The sequence below is a fragment of the Osmerus mordax genome, chromosome 9 (genome assembly GCF_038355195.1).
Source record: "Osmerus mordax isolate fOsmMor3 chromosome 9, fOsmMor3.pri, whole genome shotgun sequence".
Classification (NCBI taxonomy): Eukaryota; Metazoa; Chordata; class Actinopteri; order Osmeriformes; family Osmeridae; genus Osmerus; species Osmerus mordax.
In genome coordinates, this window is record NC_090058.1 from 15,293,946 (window position 1) to 15,316,876 (window position 22,931).

Sequence of the window (22,931 nt, forward strand, 5' to 3'; positions counted from 1 at the left end):
CCCGGAGCCTGTTATCGGAGGATGGTAGAACTCTGCTCAACCTGTGGTTCATCCCCCACTACACTGAAGCTCTCCAGATGTTCAGGACCCTAAATGACTCTGTACGAGACTAGCCCACCCAGGACTTTTGTACACGTTCACAAACACACATTTTGTGCATCTGTAGGATGCAAACAAGGCTCTTGTCCCTAAAATCCCAGGTTGCCATAAAAGTACCAGTTCATGTCATGACGATGCTACAAAGTGTCGTTCTCCGGTCTTGACACCCTCCCCAAGCAGGGAGATATAACCCAAGACTGTGTAGTATTTATGTATATGCTACTGCTATATGAATACACTACAAGGTCTGCTTCTTCTACTGATTCTAGGAGTGCAGCCAGGCTCTTCATCACACTCTGGAGATAGTGTCCGCTCTTCATGACATCCTCTACTACCTGGTCAGCTTTGCCCGGCTGGGGAACCCAGGAGATCTATCCAGCTGGAGGATAGGACAGAATCCAGAACCGCAACTGACTGCTGACTGGGGAGGAGCTGAAGGCATCAGTGTGTACAGCCTGGGCGTATTACAGTCTGCAATGCACACCTCTCCTCGTGTCTCCTGATCACTGTAGCTAATAACACAACATAACTGTAGCTTGGTTTCATTTCTCACTATGTCCTTCCATTTTCCATCAAAGACTTCAATTCCATAATCCGCTGCAACAGTATCTGTTCTTGATCATACTGGAATGCTGGTGTGTGACACGACCACAGCTGACCTCTGACCTGCGCAGGGGCGGAGCTGTGGGGGCTGCAGAGGCAGGTGGACCGTCTCTCGGAGCCTGCCAGCCCCGAGGCCGTGGGTCGCCTGTTGCAGCTGCGCCGCCAGGTGCTCCTCCTGCAGTACGACACGGCGGTCAGACACCTCATCAGGTGAGTTGGACGGGAAGCAGAGGGACTGGGGAACCCGGTCTGCATTTCCCTGGCCCAATATGGACGCTCTCGCTGTCTCATTTTGTCTCGCATTCTTTTTTTCTCTCTTTCCTGCTCTCTCTAACACCTAACAAGAGGACTACTGCTTTCGCTCCATCTTTCTTTTTCTTTCTCTTGCTGTGTCTCTCTCTGCCTCTAATACACCTCCTCACTCCCCCTCTGGAACAAACTCTCTAACTATCTTTCTATCTCTGTGTTTTGTGTTTCTCTTTTCTTCATTTTACAAGGGAAGCCTTCCTCTCCTCTGGTGACATGGCATCTTATCAGAGTGTGTCAGACAACATGAGTCACGCCCTCCCTGCGTTGAGTGACAGTTTGAGAACCAATCAGCTCACCTCCCTCTTGCTCTTGCCTCAACCCCTGGAACCTCACTGCCCTAAGGTTGGTCATCAGCCTCACATCTCTATCCTCTGACTGTAATGTACTAGGATCTGTCACATACAGTTTCCCCTTCTCCAGGCTCAGAGAATGTTTCCATGGAGATGTTTTCTGACAGTCCATGGTTTGCACCCTGTGGCAATCTGGGATGTCCCACCCATTGAGTACTGCATGCAGGTACACCTGATCATTCCTCCCCAGATAAAATTCACTAACATAATACTCTCTCATGGTCATGTGATCTCCACTGGTCCCCTCGTGGTCATGTGATCTCTTGACCTACTTTCTCATGGTCATGTGATCTCCAGCTGTGTCTGAGCGGGCTGAACCAGCGTCGTAGGCGGGAGGCCAACGCCGCCCTCCTGGGCATGTCTCTCCTCATGGAGGACGTCCTAAACAGCGGCGGGGAGGCTGCGCCACTTCATCTCCACGACGACAACCCCCGGGGGAATTCCGTGGATATGGACAGCTGTCCAGACCATGATGGAGGAGGTGAGGGGAGAGCTGGCGGCAGCCTTCAGGGGCCCATCCAGGTCACGTCCAGGCTGAAGGGCTTCCTGCTGCTGGCCAAACAGCTGGAGAGGTTCAAGGAGAGCTGGGGCCGGAGACATCTGGGAGTCCAGCAGATCAATACTGTGAAACTCTACAGAGAGTTCTCAAGGCTTTACAGGTTAGTCAGTGTTCCATGGAAAGCTCATTTCTGACACAAGAAGGTTGAGATTGGTCATTTGGAATTCATTCATTTAGATTTGATCTGAAGTCATGTACGGATCGGGGGAAGGGGGGCTGGGACCTCTTTATCTGCAGTTAACTGCTCTACCTCTGAGCAATGTTTATTTTCAGTCACATTATGTAAGACAGACTATTCCTTGGCACTCACCAATATTACACTGTTAGAACTGTGCACTTTGTCCTTAACTATCTACAGCAGTGGTCTTCAACCCTGGTCCTCAGGGCCCACTGTCCTGCATGTTTTAGATGGTTCCCTGATCCAACACACCTGATTCAAATGAATGGTCGCTATCAGGCTAATTACCATTTATTTGAATCAGATGTGTTGAAGCAGGGAAACATAGAGGACAGTGGACCCTGATGACCAGGGTTGAAGACCACTGGTCTAAAGCACATATGGACTGTTGTACGTCGCTGTGGATAAAAGCATCTGCTAAATGAATAAATGTCAGTTTATTTGACAGTTTGATTACTTTGTTCTTGAGAGACTAAGATTTGCCATTGCAGAGCTGAGATCCAATACCCCAGCATGAGAGCTTTAGCCCAACAAATGGGCAAAGAGAAGGACTACAAGGCCCTGGTCTCTGAGAACCAGCCTCTGCTGCCCCCTGCTGGAGTCTCTGAGATTGACGTGAAAACATGGCAGGTAATATGCAGTCTTCCATGCATCTTATTTGACTTCGTACACACACTCCGTGCATTACATTTAATATGTATATTTCTTCAAGATACATTTTAGGGGGCATTGCTGCCTTGGTTATTATTTGTCAACAATTTTAGAATTTCATTAGTACATAGTTTACTGTGTACATTTCTTTTATATAATAAATATTTATTATCATATTACAGGTTGGCATGACAACACGTACAGTAGTATGCCATATTTCACTTCCTCTGCTGCTGTTTCAGTTGCTCAGACTCCTGGAGAGCACAGAGTGTGAAATGATCCGAGAGGTGCAGCGGAGGATTGCCAAGGACCTGAACCTGGTGATGTCAGAACGAGCCCGCCAAGACACAGGCCTGCCCACAGGTACAATACACACCTCATACTGGTCAGTTTACTGGTAGAGTACACCATGACATACTTTAGTAGACCTCCATGGGTGATTTCTTTTTGACACCTTTTCACGTTTTTTTTTCTCTTTCTCATGGCCAGAGTTGTGGAAGAGAGCCTCCATGAAGCACAGCCTGTCCCCGGAGAGGCCTCAGATGGTGGAGAACTTCTTCCAGCTCCTTATGGAGGAGGTGGACGAGCTACCTGAGGGACAGGTGAGAGGCCATGCTGTGTGTGTTCTCGCTCTCCTGCCCTCTGACACTCCAAAGCTGGATGGAATATCATGCTTATGATATATAATAGCAGACACTTTCCTCCAAAGTGATGTACAGGGGATGTAAACCTAGGACGTCTTGATTTGCAGGCAAATGCCTTACCACTTAAATATTCCCTTCCCGTCATAGCACTTGTGTTCCCTGCTATATGACTCAAATACCTTGTATTTAACTAAAGCACATTATTTTCCCATTTTATCATCGGGTTCTTGGAAATCCTGTCGAAGTAATGTCTTTATAATTGTTTTGGTGTGTGGGCTGGTGGGGGAATGTACGAGGTTAGGGGTAGTTGAGATGGTACAACACAGGTGCTGACAGTGTGTTCCTCAGTTGAAGGTCTCCCAGGCTCACCTGCAGCGATGCCTCGGTGCTCTGGGCTGCTCTGTCGTGGAGAGAGAACGGAGCAACTTCCACCTCTACTCCCAATTCTACGAGCAAATCTTGCAACACGAGACCCAGCTACTTTACCAGAGAGAACAAGTACGTAAATAAGCTTGAATAACAAAACTGAGTTGGATTATTATTTAAAATGTTGAACAAAATCTTAAGCACAGTTTTCTTCCTCAGGATGTGAAGAACCTAGAAAATTCTGAGACTCAGACAGGGAACCCTTTCAATGAGGTATATGTCCGAAATATAACAAATACATCCATGGTTGTTTGTATTAGCGGACAGACAGACAGTCATGTTTTCCCTGGTGTTGTTCCCCAGTTTCTGTGTGGAGGGATGATGCTGGAGCTGTCCGCCCTACGGGCCCAGAACGCCCAGCTGGAGAAGCAGTACCAGAGCCTGGAACAGCAGCTCAGCCTCAAGTACAAACAGCGCTACGACTCCCTGGTCCGCCAGCTGTTCTCCGCCTGCATACAAATGAAGGTACTGCAGTAAAGCTCAAGAAATACAGAGGCAAGGAATAATTTAACACGTTACTTCCACGGTTCAAAAGAGGATATGTCTTTCAATACAAAAAGTACTTCAAACATTGACAAATTTCAATATATAATATTTCAGAATATATCTTGAAATTATTTTCTATGTTCACAATTTAATTGAGCACATTGCTGTAAGTAATGTATTTAACTACATTGAGTAAGTTCAAAAAAGAAAATCTAAGTAATCTAATTTAAGTAATGTACCAACTGCTGAGGCAAAGTTTAGAATATCTTTGAAGTCATTTGTCATGACAACCCAAATCATCGCTGTGGATCCCAGGCTGGGCTCGATGAGTACCATGTGAGGATGGACCAGGAAGTGAGGGAGCTTGTGAGCAGGGTGAGGAACGAGGGTGTGCAGAGCATCGTGAAGCTGAAGAGGAAGTATGGTTCCACCAGAGATGACCATGCTTTGGCTCTGACCCAGTCCAAGGTGACTACAATCACAGGCCAGCTACTGACTTTAGCGACGGTACCTCAATAATGAGCTTGTTAACTATAATGGTAGCTCATTAGGGTGAGTGTTCTACTAATGGGTGCTCTTTATCACCATACTGTACTGTACTCTATTCATCACATTAACACTTCTGTGATCCTATGGGTTAAATTGCACTGCTACAGTATTGGAGGAAATAACTAAATATACTCAATACTGAATTAAATCTACAATGTATATTGACAATAGACAGCATGCAGTAGTGCTAGTTGTCCTCAGCATGGCTAGTAAGTCCAAACATGGTTTACGGGGTGCAAAACAACATCTGGCCTTTGACTCTGGTGGACCAGAAGCAGGAGGTCCATGAGCTGAGCCTGGAGAACAGCCAGCTGAGGGGCCTGCTGAACCAGCTGAAGGCCCTAGGCCGCTGGAGGACGGTGGTCAGCCAAGGGAAACTACATACTCAGCTTCTGCAAAGCCAGCAGGTAGGAGAGATGGTGATGGAAAACAGGGTTTGAAATGACCTAAAAGTCCCCTAAAATTGAATCATGAAAGTATCATGATCATCTTGTTGTCTTATCCATATCTTTAAAGAAATCTTATGTTGTGAATTTGAACCTTTTGAACAATAATTCACTCCTGAATATTGTATCAAGTCCTACTGGCCACTACCTACAATACGAAAACATGGGGGACCCCCCAAAACAATTGTTTTTTTATGTGGGGTCCCTATATGGAGGGTCTCGGACACCCCTCATTTCAAACCCTGGTGGAGAAGGATGATGGTTGGGCCTAAGGATGACACTGTACGTTGGATGAAATGTCACCCTTGACAAATGTCTGGACTTGGGCTGACATTCATCGAGATGTTTCTCATCTTGTTTGTTTTTTTACCATCTAGAGGGAGATTTCTTGCCGTAGAGAGGCCTTGAAGGTACAGATGATGTCGGAGGAGGAAGTGCTTGTTCTGAAGGGGGAGCTGGAGGCCATGAAAAAGGCCATAGCACAGTGTCAGACGGAGAACAGCCACACTACGAGAATGCTGGCCAAACAGGTGGAGTTTTCCCCATCCATAACCCCCTACAACAGAAGGGAAACTACGGACTGTTCTGAATAGCCCACATGACACAAAAGCAAATCTATCCAATTGTTATCCTCATTAATGCCACAACACTAGTGTGCATTTGTATGTCAGCTTCCATGCTTCCTCTAAATGGATCTATCCATTCCTATTCTTGGGTATATCTCAGTGGTCGAGCATTTGACTCCAGATAAACATAACCTTGAAAAACATGGCTGCAAGAACCCAGGTTCAAATCCCCTCGGTAGGTTACCTCTGGATGTATAAGCATCCGGGTGAACTCACATGTCATCCTCGGTGTCCCAGAGTGAGGCCCTCCAGGCGGTGAGGCACCGCTCAGCGAAGGAGGCGCAGGGCCGGCAGAAGCTAGACGGTTACCGGCAGCAGAGCGTGGAGCAGCTGAGAGGGGAGGTGCTGGACCGGGAGGAGCAGCTCCGGGCTCTCAACCTGCAGCTTGACAGCGGCTGCCGCGAGGGCCAGCTCCACAGGCAACGCAGCGCCAAGGAGATCCAACAGGTTGGGCCTCTCCACCCGGCTGTGTCAACTACTACTAAAAACTGCATTCAGGACAGTGTGAGCGGTCTTGGAACAAGCCCTTGATAGGTCTGTTTACTGGTGTTATTACCTGTCTCCTGTACCATACGTAGGTGAAAAGCCAGCTTCAAGTGGAGCGAAGCCTCAAACAGGAAGCTTTCCAGCAGGTTGACAAGCTACAGACTCATATTTGTGACTTTGAGACAGCCTTGTCCAGGTGCTCTGCTACATCAGGTGTGTGAGGACAAAGCGTCAGGAAGTTCCTGATACATTATAATCCCAATACATTGTTCTCTTCAGCAAGGATCATTCTGGATCTTTCTCCACAGGGCAAAGCAAGAAGTCCTCCTACACCGTGGCCCTGAGCAAATCGAGCCTCAGAAATGTGTCAGCCGGTATTTTGAATATCCTTCCCATATGTTTTTCTAATACTTTTGAGAATGTACATTTGTAAAGGATATCATGTATATACATGATTTACTTATCAAGGATTTTACAACTTAAGTTTTTTTCCTATTATTTAAACACGTGGGTCACTCAATATACAGTTTATACATATATTTCCTAATTATAGCCAGTGTTCCTAACATGGCGGGCCGCCACGGCTACAAAAAATCAAAATCACCATAGAGGAAACACTGATAGCTAATACACAGTACTGTGCAAAAGTCAAAAGGCACCCAAGATTTTCTTACATGTATATTAATTCAGATATAGATTTTATTTGTCTTCAAGATTTTGGCGGCAATATAAAAGTGCAATCCTTTTATTTCTCAAAGCATTTGTGCTTTACTTTTGGCTTTTTATTGTATTTGTACCTATGACTTTTGCACAGTATTATGCAGACATCCCAAGTCTCCCGGTAGTGGTCCGGGAGTGTCCCGCATTTCAATAGCGGCTCTCTGACGCCCGCAAATACTGTACAATCTCCCGGAAATCAGGGATTTTGTATTTTGAGCGAGCGAGACTGTAATTGTCATTTCTGGTAGAGATAGGTGCATATCGCGCATCCTGATTGCGTCTGGGGGGGGGGGGGGGGGGGGGGGGGGGTACGTGCAGGTTGAGGGGGTACATCATGCGTCCGGATTGCGTAGCCCTTCAGTTCAATATTGTGTATTTTTATAAATGTATCTAAAATGTGTAACTTTTTTTAAAGACATTCCACTGAGGACGATCGATCCTCCTCTTCCTCCCCTGACGAGCCTCCACTGGTATATACACTATATGTATATAGTGTACTGTATACTGTATAAGGATGTATATTTTGTCTGTCTTAGGGCACCCCAGGGACAGGCAGCAGCCCAGCCTTCTCTGCAGGCTCCCTCAGGGTGACTCTCAGGGTGTCCCCGACTCTGAGCCTAGTCACCTACAGGGCGGCGCTGGATCCCCAGATATGCCGCTTCAAAGAGCCAAATCTGTGCGTACACCCTGCCTCGCCACTGTATGTAGCAGGGAACTACAGCATCCCTAGCTTGAAACTAGTGGTTGCAAGGCAGGGAGTAGTTCCGCTCTTACAGTAAATGGTTGAATTATTAAATAATACCCCCTATAATACCCCAATAAAACCCCTTCTTAACTTTGTAAAATTGCTTGTCTCCACAAATTGTCTGCCTTTATACACAATATAAAGTTGTCAGGCCTTACCTCAGTGTGTCATGTTTCAGGGCCTGTCTCGTCTGCGAGTCCTCACGTCGGAGGCGCTGCTACCTGACCTTTCTGAGAGAGATGGCCCCTCACGTCTCTTTGCACCACCTCCGCCGCTCAGAACCAGCCGACCGTGAAGGGGACCCTCGGCACCACTCAAGACGTTCGGATCCAGGGACCTTACCCTCTCTTTGTCCCGTTTTCTACTTCATTCAAAGTCCTTATTTCACAGATGTGGTTAATTCTTCATGCACTGAAGCCACTTAATTGTATACACTCTTTAATTCAAGCCCTTTGATTCAACAATGATATTAAACATGCCAGTAATGCACACTCATTTTTAATTGATTGCCAAATAAATATCCCTCCTGGAGCCCAGAGTTTCACTCTTAACTAATCTAGATAACTACAAGATAGACGGTCTCCGTTTCTGTCAGTGTGTCAGAGTAGCTCTCCGTCCATGTGGTGTGGATTACAGTACTTCCAAAAAGCACCAGGCCAGATGTGATGACAGCAGGACAGCGGTCGTATGAATCAGCTTCCCATTCACCTCAGTACCAACCACACCCCCATGTGGGAATCAAACCCCCGGGCCTCCTTGCTGTGAGGCGGCAGTGCACGGCACAGTATCGTGCCCCCTCCCCCTCTCAGTTGTGCTGGGCCAGGCTGGTGGTGTAGAGGTAGGAGACGTTGCCCGCCTGGATCTGGAAGGTGTGTCCCTGGATGTGGTGGCTGGGGATCTGCTCTGCGGTCTGGCTGATGTGGATGCTCTGGCTGTGTAGGCTCTGCTCCTGGAGCTCCCTGGCCGTGTGGCCCAGCAGGGGGCGATCAGGGTCCAGCTGGGGCTGAGGGATCACGTGGAGCTGCTGATGGGCCGGCCTGTGGGGGGCGATGTGCAGGGGCTGAGGCGGCCCGTGCTGGGCCTGAAGGTGCTCCATGGCCTCCTTGCTCAGGGTGATGACGTGCATCTGCTCAGGGTGGCTGGCGCTGCCCACCTGGCCCTCCAGCATGCTGATGGTCTGGATCTGGGTGGCTTCCCCCCCTCCGCCCTGGGTAACCACCGCCACGTTCTGGAGATGTCCCGAGGGTTGGGTGAGGAGGGTGAGGCGGGGGTGGGCCTGTTGATGCTCCGCGGTGGCGGCGATGATGCTGATGCCTTGCTCCTGGCCCGGGACAAAGCCGATATCGCCCACGTCGGCTGTGACCACCAGCTGGATCTCCTGCTCTCCTGGGTGGGCGGGCAGAGGGTACGGCTGCAGCTGCAGCAGGCCGCGCACCTCCTCTTCCCCCCTTGCCTGCCCGGCCTCCCCCATGGCCTCCGCCCCTGAGGCCTGGGCCTCCACTGACAGCCTCTCCTTGTTGTGGGTCTTGGTGTGTGTTTTCAGGTTGTCCAGGCGGGCGAAGGTCAGGTTGCAGGAGGAGCAGGTAAAAGGTTTCTTCCCCGTGTGCGAGGCCACATGACGGCGTCTCGCGCTCGGGTCCGAGAAAGATTTGTTGCAGACGTTGCACACGTACGGTTTCTCCCCTCTGAAAATGAGAACCGAAACACTAGATTGCTCCTGGTGTTTCCGTCGTTACATTTGCTTGTTGAAAAATGCACGCATAGTGGAATTTCTTGATCTGTGAAGATTATGTTTTGTCGCAATGTACCTGTGGATCCGGATGTGTGTCTGCAGAGTGCTCTTGGCTGTGAAACACTTTCCACAGATCTCACAGGTGAAAGGCTTTTCACCTGCAACAACAAGCAACTACGTTTCCACACAGTAACACTCTGGGAAATACCCTGTAATCCTCCCTGTAACAGTATCTGTCATCCTCCCTGTAATAGTATCTGTCATATCATGTAGTACTCCCTGTACTATTTCCTCCAGGGTGTCTCTCGTGTCTAGTTTTTTTGCTGCCAGTAGGTGGCTCTACGTTACCTGTGTGAGTCCTCAGATGTTTCTTCAGTTGAGCGGCATCCATGAACTTGTGATGACAGAGCAGGCACTCGGATAAAGATTTGCCTAGAAACAAGAACAGAACTGTATTACTAGATTGTAAGACGTATCTTTTGTTTTGTCATCGTGTGCTGAACTGGGAGTCTCTCGTTTAGTCCTGCCTGGTGGGGTTCCATTCTTACCGGTGTGGACTCTGTAGTGGCTTTTCAGCTGCCTCTTCTGACTGAACGTCTTTCCACATTTGTCACAGTTGAAAGACTTTTGCTCTGAGATAGACATAAACTAAATGAGTGAGACAAACAATTCAGTTACAGAAGTGGAGCCACCTTTTCGGAAGCTAATCTAGACGTTGTCACACTTTCCATAGGTTCTATGCACTTGCCTAGTAGTGATTGGTGAGTGCACTGTATTAACAGATTTGTAGGGTTTAAATGACGTATTAATTAAGAAGCTGGCATACTGTGTGTCCATAGTATTCTGGGTGTGAATGAAAAATACTCTGCATACCAGCCTACTCTGTTCCTTTTCCAGTGCAACTCACCTGTGTGTAGGTTCATGTGCTCCAGGAGGGAGTGCTTGGTGGACAGGGCTTTAGAACAGACTGTACAGACATAGGGCTTCTCTCCCGTGTGCATGCGCTGGTGGACCAGTAGGCTGTGCTTTTGAGTGAAACCTTTCCCACACACCTGACACCGGAACGGTTTCTCCCCTGTCGTGCCACAGAAACACAAAGCAGGGAGACGGGGTTAGAGACACAGCAGGGTTGTGTTTCAAAGACGAGACTGCAGCTTGGAGACCAACTAACTCACCTGTGTGAGTTCTCCTGTGAATCTTTAAAAACAGGTGGTTTTTGAACACCTTCCCGCAGTCCTCACAGCGTGGCTCCGTGTTCGGGTACTTCCTCCTCCGACCCCTCCTCCCAGGCTCCCTGCGTTCAGCGCCGTCATCCCCAACTCGGAAGCCCTTGAACTTCACCGGCGGCTTGATCTTACGTTTGCTCTGCCTGCTCTGGGCCGGGCTCCTGGGGTCGTAGTCGGCGTTGTCCGAGTCATGTAACCGGGTCTCTGCCAGACAATCCTCAGGGTGGCCCCTGGCAATGGCATCGGCTTTAACCTGGGTTTCCACAGCGACCGGACTCTCGCTGACCATATCGCCGCTCTCTTTAGCGGGTACTTCCGGAAGCACATCTGCTGACACTATCACTGCTGCGTTCTTTCTCGGTCGGCCTCTTTTGCGTTTTGGCAGCAGAAGCGTATTTCCTGTACTCCGACCCTCCCTCTCGAGTTTGTCTCCCATCTCCTCCCGAGCAGGGAGGGCGTGGCTAAGCTCAGCCAGGGTTTTGACGAGGTCGCTGACCTCCAGGAGGCGGGCAAGGACCAGGAGCTGCTCTGTGGAACTCTGCTCCACGGAGACTCTGGCGCTATAGATGAACTCTAGCACCGCTTCAAAAGTCCTGGCCTCCATGCCATCCAGCTTGTAGGTGGACTGGCTGATCTGCTCCTCGGTGGTGAACATGAGGCAGAAGTAATCGCTGCTGGCAGCGAGGAGGGCTTTGTGGGCTTTGAAGTTCACGTCTTCCACTATGAGTGTGATGTCACACAGCAAGTCTCTTTTTCTCAGTTTATCTAGTTTGCTCAAGATTGTGTCCTTGTGTGCTTCTGAATGGAGGTCCATGAGGGATGTCTTGTTTTTTTTGCTAGGACAATGTTGGGGTCAAAAAGCGAGCTGTGGCCCCTGCTAATATAGAGTTGCATGTGAATTACTGAATGAGCGCGAGATGCAGGGAACATTATGAATATAGGATATGCTAACTAGTAGATATCGTGAAAACTATAGGAGAATTATTTGAGATAATCGCAGCTGACAATAATGTGGACAAATATGTGCAAAAATCTAGTACATCCTGGTAAAGATGTGTGTACAGCCCCGAAACATCAGCAAATAACTCAGGGTTATAGCGGCTAGCATGAGCATTGTTCTTGTAAATGAAACGAAGTCGTTTGTCTTAAAATGTTTGGACAATGTTACAGACGGACCAAACAATTGCAGATGTCATTACTGAATACTTGATAAGAACTGCCATCATTACCGCGGCTCTTCGGATATCCAGTAGTACATTCAAAATGTATAAATCTTTCAGGACCTTACCTTTCAGCAATCGAGTAGTACTTGGCGTAAAATTGTCGTAAAAGAAGCAGTTAAGGTTTGGGGCAACACGCACACGCGCAGAACCAACTGATTTGCAAACGTTCTGGATTGAGTTATTCTATGTACTGTCGACGCCAGGATAACAACACATCAGTTAGTGTTATAATGGTTGGCGACCTGTCAACAACAGAAGTTATATAATGTGTATTAATTTAACATACAAAATAAAACGTCCATGAATAAGTCCAAGTGTATGCCTTTAATTAGTTATTATCATCAAGTTTAAGGATGTCGTCCGAAAAGGCGTTATTGTTTAAAATAGCAAGTAATATTTGCAGCTATAAAAAGCGTTTTAAACTCGCGGGTTGACTCAAGCGATCACCAGCTGTTGGGAAAAATGCTTGTAGCCTATTGGAGGAGACTTGACACACGCCTGCCAATACTTCAACAGGTTGGTAGCCTATACATTTTGTATTTTTAATGACTTTGTTTTATGTTTGGCAAATATCACGCTCTCATAATTTTATGAGAAATAATTCGAAATAAATAGTTTTTATTAATTGTAACAAACTATGGTTGTAGGTAGCCTCCTATTTTAAAGTAGGTTAGGCCTATTTGAAGGAAAACAACCAACTGGAATCATATAAGATGTAGCCTATAGCGTAAGAGGCTATCTTTTAATTGTTCACAAAAAGAGCACATTCTCTGATGTAATTTCAAGAGCGGTTGCAGTTGTGAACATAGGCTTCTAGACTAAAGCGAAGAGATTTGACGGTCATGTATTTTGTTCGTGCCATAGCCTACAGTGAATTTCCAATGCATCTTAATTTAGACTCTTTTTTTTATTTTTTTAAGAAAACACAGTCACCGTAAGAACATTAATCTTTACATGTTTTATTCCGAAGCTCTGACCAAAAATGAAAACTGTGAAGATTGTTGTGCTGGGGGCAGGTGTTGTTGGGTTGTCCAGCGCTGTTTGCATCGCCGAGGTACTGCCCTTCTGTTCAGTAACACTGCTGGCTGATCAGTTCACCCCAGACACCACCAGCGATGTAGCTGCTGGGATCGTATTCGCCTCAGAATTCCCAGGTATGTAGGTTGAACATCATCTTTCGTTATATTACAATTGTAATATACGAAGAAGATGGTCATAATGTTCATCGGTGTATGTACACCGATGACCATTATGACCATCATCTTAGAAAAATGCCCGGTGGTGGACACCGGAGGTGAGGGATGCCGTCAAGCTGAAGAAGGAGGCCTATCAGACTTAATTGGCTGGTAGGACTCCAGAGGCAGCTGATGTGTACCGGCAGGCCAAGCGGAATGCGGCTTTGGCGGTCGCGGAGGCAAAAACCCGGGCATGGGAGGAGTTCCGGCCATGGAGAATGACTTCCGAACGGCTTCGAAAAGGTTCTGGACCACCATCCTCGCTTTGTTGAACAGTTAACACGAATTGAGGGCTTTCAAATGCTATCCTTATACTTGACAACTCTGAGACTTCTTGAAGATGTTTTCCTATGTGTTCCCTTACTTTTTCGGCTTTTTTAAAACCGGCTAAAGTTAGTGGCTATCTAACGCAAACCATTCTCTGATAATCTAAGGGTTAAGGCCCTCGCACACTGAGTGCGAAATTTTCGCATGCGGTTTTTCGTAATCGTCAGCCTCAAAATTTGGTGGCTCTGAATTGTGAAAAAAAACTCGCAAAATGCTGGCTATGGATGCGAAAAACACAGAAAATGTAACCCGATCCTAACTTTTTTATGACGGAAAAAGGTTTCGGAGGCAGTGTGTGTAGTATATGGGGCGGCGTTATGTTCTGATAGCCAATCAATTTGGACTGGGAAGTTTGTTGTAGCTTTCTTACATGTGGTAATCAGTTGCTACTGTACTCTATTAGTAAAGCTAATGATTTGCCTCTAAGCCATTGTGAGTTGATTTCATGCGGCACGGAACACGATAGTGTGTAAGCGCGATTGACTTAACGTGAGGTTGTATGTATTTTTTTTAAGTGTTAACTTTACAAACGGCACAGACTGTTATTTCTTCTATTCTGCCAGTAGTCCTCGGTTGACCAACATATTCTTAAAAAATGGACAAAGAGGAAGACATTAGCTGCACAATGCACTCATGCCAAGAAGGCTCAAGAAGGCGAGATGGAGGTGACTTTGGCAGAGCAGGTGGGCTCGGACTCGGCGCAACCGTTGCCAAATGCGCCGAAGCTGCGAGCCGCCAACAGAAGTAAAACACTTGAGGACAATGAAGGCCAGTCTGTGCCCAATTCTGTTCTGCTAACGGTAATGGAAAGGGTTGAAAAGGTGCAAGAAGAGTCACTGAGGAGGCTGCAGTCGTTGGAGGCGACAGTTAAAGATAATACTTGCTCCATAAAAAGTGTCACTGACGCTATGGAATATATGGGGAAACAAATAAAAGAAGCAAGAGACAAAGTTGACACCTTAGAGGAAAAAGTTGGATTCCTGGAGAAAGAAAACGGTGTGCTCCGTGACAATTAACTTGATAATTAGAAGAGGAGGTGGAATCTACGTGTCGCTGGGGTCAAGGAACAAGCAGGAGAAAATATTTTTAAAATTATAGCGGACCTCCTCAGCCAGGTCTCACCAGACATCGCAGACCAACTGGCCTTTTCCATGGACATCACTCACAGACTGGGGCCCCGCTTGCTCGGGAGATGCACGTTAACACCGTATCATTGTGCAGTTTCTATAACGAACCCACAGGGCCAACATTTGGAAGGATGCCAGAACATCGACCCTACTCAAGGAAAATCGAAATCTTCGAAGACCTGACTCAAGATGCCAAGGATGCCAGGAACAAATTGTGGCCGCTAGTCGAACAGGTGAGGAAGGAGGGGAAGAAAGGGTCACAGTGAATAACATGTAAGCGAGGCCTCTGAGCTGCTCTATATGCTTAGGCTTGCACATGTGGGTCTTAACTAAGGTGAGAACAGGCTTGGATAACAGATTTACAGTGGTCGACATCAACATCATCGTTCTCAGCCACTCCCTCTGTTCGCTGATTGGACCTACAAAAATTGTTTCCAAAAACCGACTAATACGAAGGTTGCCAGTTCGATTCCCGGTCATGCCAACTGACGTTGTGTCCTTAGGCAAGGCACTTCACCCTACTTGCCTCGGGGGAATGTCCCTGTACTTACTGTAAGTCGCTCTGGATAAGAGCGTCTGCTAAATGACTAAATGTAATACACCAAAATCTCAGACCTACTACAGAAGCTAAATTAAAATTGAGCGGAAGTACGTAGGAGGGCAGAGCCAGGCTAGTGAGTTTCCACCAGTAGTCGAAATGTTGACATGGCCTACGTTTGTTTTTCATCAGTGCAGACATATAATACATAGTTTGACCTTTGACCTTCATTTGACCATGACCCCTTAACTCCCCTTTATATTTACTACTAGTTTTATACTTACTCTTATGGATTAATCAATAATCAACTTTATCACCAAGCCAAAGGTTGGACAACTTGGTCAGCTAGTAGTAGAAGAATGTGCAACAAGTTAGAAGTCTCTGTGGTCTTTTTTGACAAAGATATTGAGTAAACACTGAAAATGTGGTGTTTTTATTGATTTATTGGCTATGCGTTAATAAATAATCAACGTAATCAGCAAACCAAAGGTTGGACAACTTGGCCAGTTAGTAGTAGAAGAAAGTGCAACAGGTCTGATGTTTCTGTGGTCTTTTTTGACAAAGATATTGAGGAAACATTCGGGCTGTACTATTTTACCCCGGTCCCTAAATATGACGCGGAGCCTGAATGGAGGTACGAATATGAATGTCTGTTGAATATCGAATATAAAACTGATTTCACTTCGGTGTTGGACCCAACGTTAAAAAAAGGGTGGGTTTGTTGACGCCAACCACTAGCATGGACGTAGACATATAATACATAGTTTGACCTTTGATCTTCATTTGACCATGACCCCTTAACTCTTTATAGTTACTACTATTTTTATACTTACTCTTTATGGGTTAATCAATAATCAACTTTATCATCAAACCAACGGTTGGACAACTTGGTCAGCTAGTAGTAGAAGAATGTGCAACAAGTTTGAAGTTTGAATGGTCGATTCTGACAAAGATATTGAAGAAACATTCGGGCTGTACTATTTTACCCCGGTCCCTAAATATGACGACGCCTGAACGGAGGTACGAATATGAATGTCTGTTGAATATCGAATATAAAAATGTATGTACACGAACGATAACTTATACTTTTGGCACAGTCGGCCTTCCAAAATTGATGACGTCTGTACACGTTAAAAATTAAGGTCTGTACACGAACGTTAATTTAGACTTTTGGCACAGTCGGCCTTCCATAAAAATGCTGCTCGTTGCCTTAGCCTGAGACTTGACACACGCCTGCCAGCACTTCAACAGGTTAGCCTATGTATAACGGTTGTATTTGATTACATTGACTTTGTATTTTGTTTGGCAAATATCACGCACTCATAATTATGATCAATATCAATTCGAAATAAATAGTTCAGTTTTTCTTAATTGTAACAAACTATGGTTGTAGGTAGCCTCCTAAGTTGGTCATTTGAAGCACAACAACCAGCTGAAATCTTATATAAGATCTTGCGTAAGATAGGCAATCTGTTAATTGTTCACAAAAAGAGCACATTCTCTTATGTAATTCCAAGAGCGGTTGCAATTGTGAACATAGTGTGGGCTTCGAGACCAAATCGAAGAGATTTGACTGTCCTGTATTTTGTTCGTGCCATCCTAAAGTGAATTTCCAATGCATTTTAATTTACTCTTTTTTTGTTTTGTTTTTAAGAAAACACAGTCACCGTAAGAATATACATTTTTACATGTTATTCCGAAGCTCTGACCAAAAATGAAAAGTGTGAAGATTGTTGTGGTAGGGGCAGGTGTTGTTGGGTTCTCCACCGCTGTTTGCATCGCCGAGGTACTGCCCTTCTGTTCAGTAACACTGCTGGCTGATCAGTTCACCCCAGACACCACCAGCGATGTAGCTGCTGGGATCGTATTTGCCTCAGAATTCCCAGGTATGTAGGTTGAACATCATCTTTCGTTATATTACAATGTACACCGATGAACATTATGACCTCTTACAGGTAAAGTAATGCCATCATTGTTGGTAACTGACATAACGTTCATTACAAAATGGTTAAATCTGCTTTAAAATTATGGAAATAAACTCTACAAACAACCGTCATGTATGTGTGCAAACATTTGTAAAACTGGCTACAGGCAACTGTAGTTTATGAAGCCCTTTCTCCTTGTGCTCATTCAGCTCAGGTAAATCAGCGATCGGCTGATGTTAACTTTTGTGCTCGTGCCCTGTTGGTATCCGTGAGCACATTTCCAGGCAACTTTTATTGACGTAGCAAATAAATGGGGTGCAAGTTTACCCATTTTGGATTGGTTTCAAAATTAGCAAAAATCTGGAAAAAGTATTCTATGAAAAAGCTATAGTATGAGCCAGGTTCGAGAATCGAACAAAAATTATTGGGGGGGATAGTTTTGGATATGTTGACTGGAGTTAAAGATCCTGTAAAGTGGAATTGAAAACGAGTTTTCAGTTCAGCACACCACAGAAGAATGTGTAACTACCCATCCGAATTCGAATGAAAAAAACCCACAGACAATTAATTATGTTAAATTAGGCTTTGAAATCGTGAGAAAATCAGCACTCTTCTCTGCTTGAGACTGGGGGGCGTGTCGCCTGAAGGAGCAGAAGCTCCGCCCCTCGCTGCCTACCTACGACCCAGCGACAAAACAGTATAGAATTAGAATGTATTTGTTCAATGAGTGAAACATACAGATGCATATAAATGAAATGTTCCCCTGAGCTGTAACACAGGAGTAAAAATGGACACCAGAGACAGCAGACAGTGAGCTCTCCAACTACTTAGCACATTAGCTACCATTTCACCAAAAGACCATCATTCTATACCGAGTAGCCTAATATCAAGTTAGCGGTCTGCACTAACTCATAGCAGAGATACCTCTGGAAAAGTTATCTAGTATAATTATAACAAGCACACAGAACTGAGTGATGAACTGCTGGAGGCGGTGGATGGTCCAAGTGCGACCGGAGGAACGGCAGGGAGGGCGATACTCGGAACGGCTCTGCGCTGCAAGAGAAGCCGTGTGTCCCTGAACCCCGTCTGTCTCTGGTCCATGTTAAAACTATCCGCCGTGAAATGGTCACTGCAGAGGCGGCTGTTGGAGTTTATCCGAAGCTCTCCATCAGCGTGGTTCTTCACAAAATCAATCCACCTATTTTTCCTTTCCTCATCAATAGGGAAATTAAATAGCGCTGCAAAGTGCTTGCATCCAGGGAAGATGCAGTTGCAGGTGGAGGGAGACATCCTGAAGCTAGCTAGCTAGCTGATGTAGGCTACAATAACAGTACAGCAGGAGGAACCATTCAGTGATCTGACATAGATGGGTCAAAATGACGTAGAGAAAACGGAAGAGAAACTGTTCTACGGTCTAACTCCACATTTCAGTGCGACAAAGTTTTCGCGCTTTGCACGTGCTTTCAGGAAATAATTTCACACGTAGGCCTATATAATGTACTGAGAGGCAAATTGATAAGATTTTAACGATTCCGACTCCTTATCAATTCCTGCTTATCGATTCGATTCCTTATCGATTCTCTTATCGATGTTCCCCTCTACAGCCATAGTTCTGTGCGTCCTGCACCCCCCCACACACACTCGTTCTAAACAAATTTCTCAAACTGGCTTTGACTGGCTCTGAAATGAGCTATCACCTCTAGGCCTCTGTTTTCAAAACAAAATCTAGTCGATAGAAACTTTCAGTTTCCTTGTGTTCAAGCTTCTATTACTCAACACCAGTAGGACTTACAGGGGTCCTAACAACAGGGGAAATAACTTCAGTGTCACCTTTCAAAAGAGACCATTTACATGCATGTACTCCAAATGGTTCAACAACAGCTTTCAATGTACTTTGGGTATGTTGTTTAGGCGTTTTCAGGCACATTTAACAGGACTATTAAAAGGTTAAACGATTAAAATGCTAAGTTTAATAATGGATTAAAAATCGATATGCTCCGTTTAATAATGCAACACGCGAACGTTTGCTGATAACACACGCCGCCCCGATAACGTGAAATGATCAAGATCAATACTAATGGGAGACGAATGCCGGTGTTACGTCCCAACTGGTTCCCCAGCTGTGCGTGCACCTATCAGTCTGCCTATCACCAGATTCTACAAATTCACAAACATATTACTGGTGATTTTCAAGTCGGATCTCATATTTGCTGCGGCAAATATGAAAGTAGGCCTATAGGCTACGTGCGCACTACATTAGGCTACCATTCGCGAACCAGTTAAATTGGGAACCAGTTGGGAGGTAACACCGGAGCTAAAATGTATGCTTCAAACGACAGGACATAATATAACTAGATCGACTACACACAATAAAGGCAAATTGCTTCACACAGTAACAAGTGGTTGTGATTACTTGAGCAGTTTAGCTCTACCTTAGATAGAGATGAAGCGCGAACGTTAGCTGCGCTGCTGCATGCATCGAACACATGACGTTCCAGTAACTTCATTCCATGCTGTGTGTTCAAATGCTTCTTCATATTTGTAGTATATTTCCTCCCTTCGACGAAATAGACTTTTTACACGCGTTAAGTGGCGTTGTTGTCATTTTGTCGTGTGAAATACAACCAAACTTTAGAACGCTTCTTCCTAGTTGCCATGTTTGCTGCAGTCGTCAGCAGACAGACGTTCGGGTGTCCCATTATTAAACTGAGCATATCGATTTTTAATCCATTATTAAACTTAACATTTTAATTGTTTAACGGCACAGAGAATCGTTAACAGAATCGTTCTAAACAAGAACCGGTTCTCAATACCCATCCCTATATATACTTCAACAATAATCTGGCAGAAAAACAAAAAAGCAGACGCCATGTTGTCAACATCTCCAAGGCAACCGATTGTTGCTAGGTCCGTAAAAACGTTTGCAGACCTATGCAAACTTTCAGAAGTCTGCAAACGGTTTTGCGGACTTCATAGAACTTCTCTGGACCAATAAGAACCGGGTATTGGTCTAATTATAATAATAGTATATTAGAAACATCATAATTGCAGACCAGGTACATCTCTTCATGGCATTGGTATTCCCTAATGGCAATGGGCTCTTTCAGCAGAATAATGTGCGAGACAAACGTCTCAGGGCGTAAGCCCTGTTTTTGTGGCACACAGAAGACCAACAGCATAATAAGCAGGTGGTCTGTATGTCTCATCGGTGTATGTGTCTAGCTGTCGCTTAGCAAAAGCGTCTTCTAAATGAATACAATTATAGCTTGTTAAGTTAGGCAGACAATTTATAACTTGTTAAGTTATAAATGTATTTTTTTTTAAACATTTATAATTCTTTAACAGGCTGTGTGGGATGCCCAACAGCCGTTTCACTTCTTAATTCGGTATCACAAAATCAGAGGTGAAATTGTAATTCAAAAGATCAGAGGTCAAATTGCAATTGTGCCAAATTATTCAAACATAATTAATAGACGATGGAAGAAGAAAATGGTTTGTGTGACTGACTACCCAGATGACCTTCACGTTGAGCTCCTAATGTTTCTGCAGAGATCCCTCTGGAAAGACAGCGTCGCTGGTTTAAGGAGTCCTTTGATCACCTGCTGGCAATCGCTCAGTCCCAGGAGTCCTCAGATGCCGGAGTGTTGCTGAGTTCAGGGTAACAGTCACCTGCACAACGTGACAACCGTTAACTTTGTGAGGACGTTCTTACAGTTGGCACAGTTTCATAGTACAATCATCTTATTTAATTTTGTTCAAGGTGGCAAATCTTCAAGGATGTCCCTGCGGATAAAAATCCTTTCTGGTCTGAATATGTGCTGGGGTTCCGAACCATGTCGGCGCGAGAACTGAAACGGTTTCCCAATCACAAGTTTGGTCAAGCCTTCACCACCATCAAATGTGAATGTTCCACCTACCTGCCATGGCTGGAGAACAGGTAAACGAGATGTAAACAAACATCAATGTTTAAGTAAAGCATAGTAATACCATTTGTTGAACATTTTTGTTCCATGACCCAATTTCTTTTTTTCTCCAGGTTTATAAAAGCTGGGGGTCAGATAATACGAAAGAGAGTGAGCAGCCTTGAGGAGCTAGGTCCAAGCTATGATCTGATCGTCAATTGCTGTGGTCTGGGCTCCAGGTCCTTGGTGGGTGATGAGGAGGTGTACCCGGTCCGAGGCCAGGTGCTGAAGCTTCAGGCCCCCTGGCTGCAGCACTTCATCAGGGATGGGGACGGCCTCACCTACATCTTCCCCGGCACGCACAGCGTCACCGTGGGGGGCACCCGGCAGGTGGGTGACTGGAGGCTGGAGGTGGACCAGGGGGACAGCGAGGGCATTCTGGAGCGCTGCAGCCGGCTGGAGCCCTCTCTGAGCCGGGCACAGGTCCTGGGGGAGTGGGTGGGTCTGAGGCCTGGCCGGAGGAACCCCAGGCTGGCAAGGGAGCTTGTGCTGCTCGGGGGCCGGCAGGTGCCGGTGGTGCACAACTACGGGCACGGGGGCTGGGGGGTCGCCCTAAGCTGGGGGACTGCCCTGGACGCTCTGGGGCTGATCAGGAGCTGGCTGTACGAGAACCCACCTAAGGCCAGACTGTGAGGGAACACTGTGTTGGGAGTGGGCACTTACACTGATATGGACTGCAATTATATAGTGCGTTTTCTACCTCTATCTGCTGATTACGTTAGTCAGAAAAAAATCTTTGCACTTAAATATCAAAATGATAATGTGTTTATTAACAAAAGTGGAAATGACATTCAATTAAGCTTGTTTGGCAAATTATGGAGAATGCCTTTAGATGTTTAAACCTCCAATTAAGCTGTGCTAGGAAATGTTTGTAAAACACTGGTTGTTTAATACATCAGATATTACAGGGGCTGTTTCAGTGCAGTTGTGAGTCATGAGTTCTGGTAGCTTTTGAAAATGTGTAAATAATGTTTAGCTTTTTTTGATTTTTTTGCCTTGGCTCTCAAATAAATGCTGAATATTTGTATTTTTCTGAAATTAATCTTGAACAAATTGCATTACCCACACAAAAAGCTTTAATACACATCTGTAACTCAACAATAGTGATTGTAAATATTGTTATATTAAAAATAGGCAAAATGACAAGTTGACTGTTGGGATTAATCATATAATCCTCCTAAAGGTACACTCCATTATCTTGGTTTTGTAATAAATGGAATTTATCCTTAAATTAGTCCAGGTTCGTTCAGCTTGCATGCATCCATCGTCAAGCTTGGATCTGATCCCTTGCTTTTGCTAATCGGACCATGTCACATTAGAAAGCAGCTCTCTCAGTCAGATGCTGTATCTGAGGACCACCTGCTCGCTGGTGACTAGTTGTACAAGTGCATGGACACGATCTATCCAACCACATTGGCAAGAGGCGCTTGGGACTGGAGCTTCCGATGCATCCTGGCCAGGCCTCCAAACGGAATCTGTAGAACACACACAACACAAGGGGGAAGGCTGCTTAGAAAGCGGTTAGAGCAAAGGCATACTTTTCAGTTCCAGATGAGGTAAATGATTGAGAGACGTGATGGAGGAGAGGACTCACGGCTGTGCGCTGCTGCCGATGGAGCTGCTGGACTCTGACCTGGTCCAGGGCCCAGACCGTCTCTCTCAGCGGCTGGGTCAGCTCGTCAGAATACCTTTGGACCAGAGCCTCTGGGATCCCAGAACGACCATACTGCCAGAAAACAATACATTAGATAAAGTAGGA

General features: G+C 45.7%; 4 protein-coding genes across 8 annotated transcripts in view; 2 read left to right on the forward strand and 2 right to left on the reverse strand.

Moving 5' to 3' along the window:
• Positions 1-1,340: 1,340 nt before the first annotated feature.
• LOC136949166 (coiled-coil domain-containing protein 162-like) lies at positions 1,341-8,395 on the forward strand. Its single transcript, XM_067243374.1, has 17 exons — positions 1,341-1,353; positions 1,432-1,527; positions 1,659-2,020; positions 2,590-2,728; positions 2,992-3,112; positions 3,239-3,351; positions 3,742-3,891; positions 3,979-4,032; positions 4,123-4,284; positions 4,621-4,773; positions 5,127-5,261; positions 5,678-5,830; positions 6,164-6,373; positions 6,505-6,625; positions 6,721-6,786; positions 7,669-7,808; positions 8,056-8,395. The coding sequence occupies exons 2-17, from the start codon at positions 1,441-1,443 to the stop codon at positions 8,170-8,172; spliced, it is 2,283 nt and encodes a 760-aa protein (XP_067099475.1). The 5' UTR covers positions 1,341-1,353; positions 1,432-1,440; the 3' UTR covers positions 8,173-8,395.
• Positions 8,262-11,682, reverse strand: zbtb24 (zinc finger and BTB domain containing 24). Its single transcript, XM_067243143.1, has 6 exons — positions 10,785-11,682; positions 10,517-10,684; positions 10,158-10,241; positions 9,958-10,041; positions 9,686-9,767; positions 8,262-9,562 (listed from the first exon to the last, which is right to left on the reverse strand). Exons 1-6 carry the CDS (start codon positions 11,647-11,649, stop codon positions 8,683-8,685), a joined length of 2,163 nt encoding a protein of 720 aa, XP_067099244.1. The 5' UTR covers positions 11,650-11,682; the 3' UTR covers positions 8,262-8,682.
• Positions 11,683-16,144: 4,462 nt separating this feature from the next.
• ddo (D-aspartate oxidase) lies at positions 16,145-22,270 on the forward strand. Of its 4 annotated transcripts, none has more exons than XM_067242826.1 (5): positions 16,145-16,305; positions 16,940-17,171; positions 20,760-20,868; positions 20,971-21,147; positions 21,247-22,266. In XM_067242826.1, exons 2-5 carry the CDS (start codon positions 17,000-17,002, stop codon positions 21,803-21,805), a joined length of 1,017 nt encoding a protein of 338 aa, XP_067098927.1. In that variant the 5' UTR covers positions 16,145-16,305; positions 16,940-16,999; the 3' UTR covers positions 21,806-22,266. The 4 variants fall into 4 exon arrangements, with proteins under 4 accessions (XP_067098927.1, XP_067098930.1, XP_067098929.1 ...); XM_067242828.1 differs by lacking the exon at positions 16,145-16,305 and having other exon boundaries at positions 16,312-17,171; positions 21,247-21,373; positions 21,524-22,270; XM_067242827.1 differs by lacking the exon at positions 16,145-16,305 and adding an exon at positions 16,312-16,536.
• Positions 22,271-22,380: 110 nt separating this feature from the next.
• Positions 22,381-22,931, reverse strand: part of sash1b (SAM and SH3 domain containing 1b) — a 50,053-nt gene continuing 49,502 nt past the window's right edge. For both annotated transcript variants that reach the window (XM_067242824.1, XM_067242825.1), the window contains exons 19-20: positions 22,767-22,898; positions 22,381-22,647 (exon numbers count right to left, since the gene is read on the reverse strand). In XM_067242824.1, the coding sequence (XP_067098925.1) occupies positions 22,573-22,647; positions 22,767-22,898 (207 nt within the window). In that variant the 3' untranslated portion in view covers positions 22,381-22,572. The remainder of the gene's footprint in view (positions 22,648-22,766; positions 22,899-22,931) is intronic.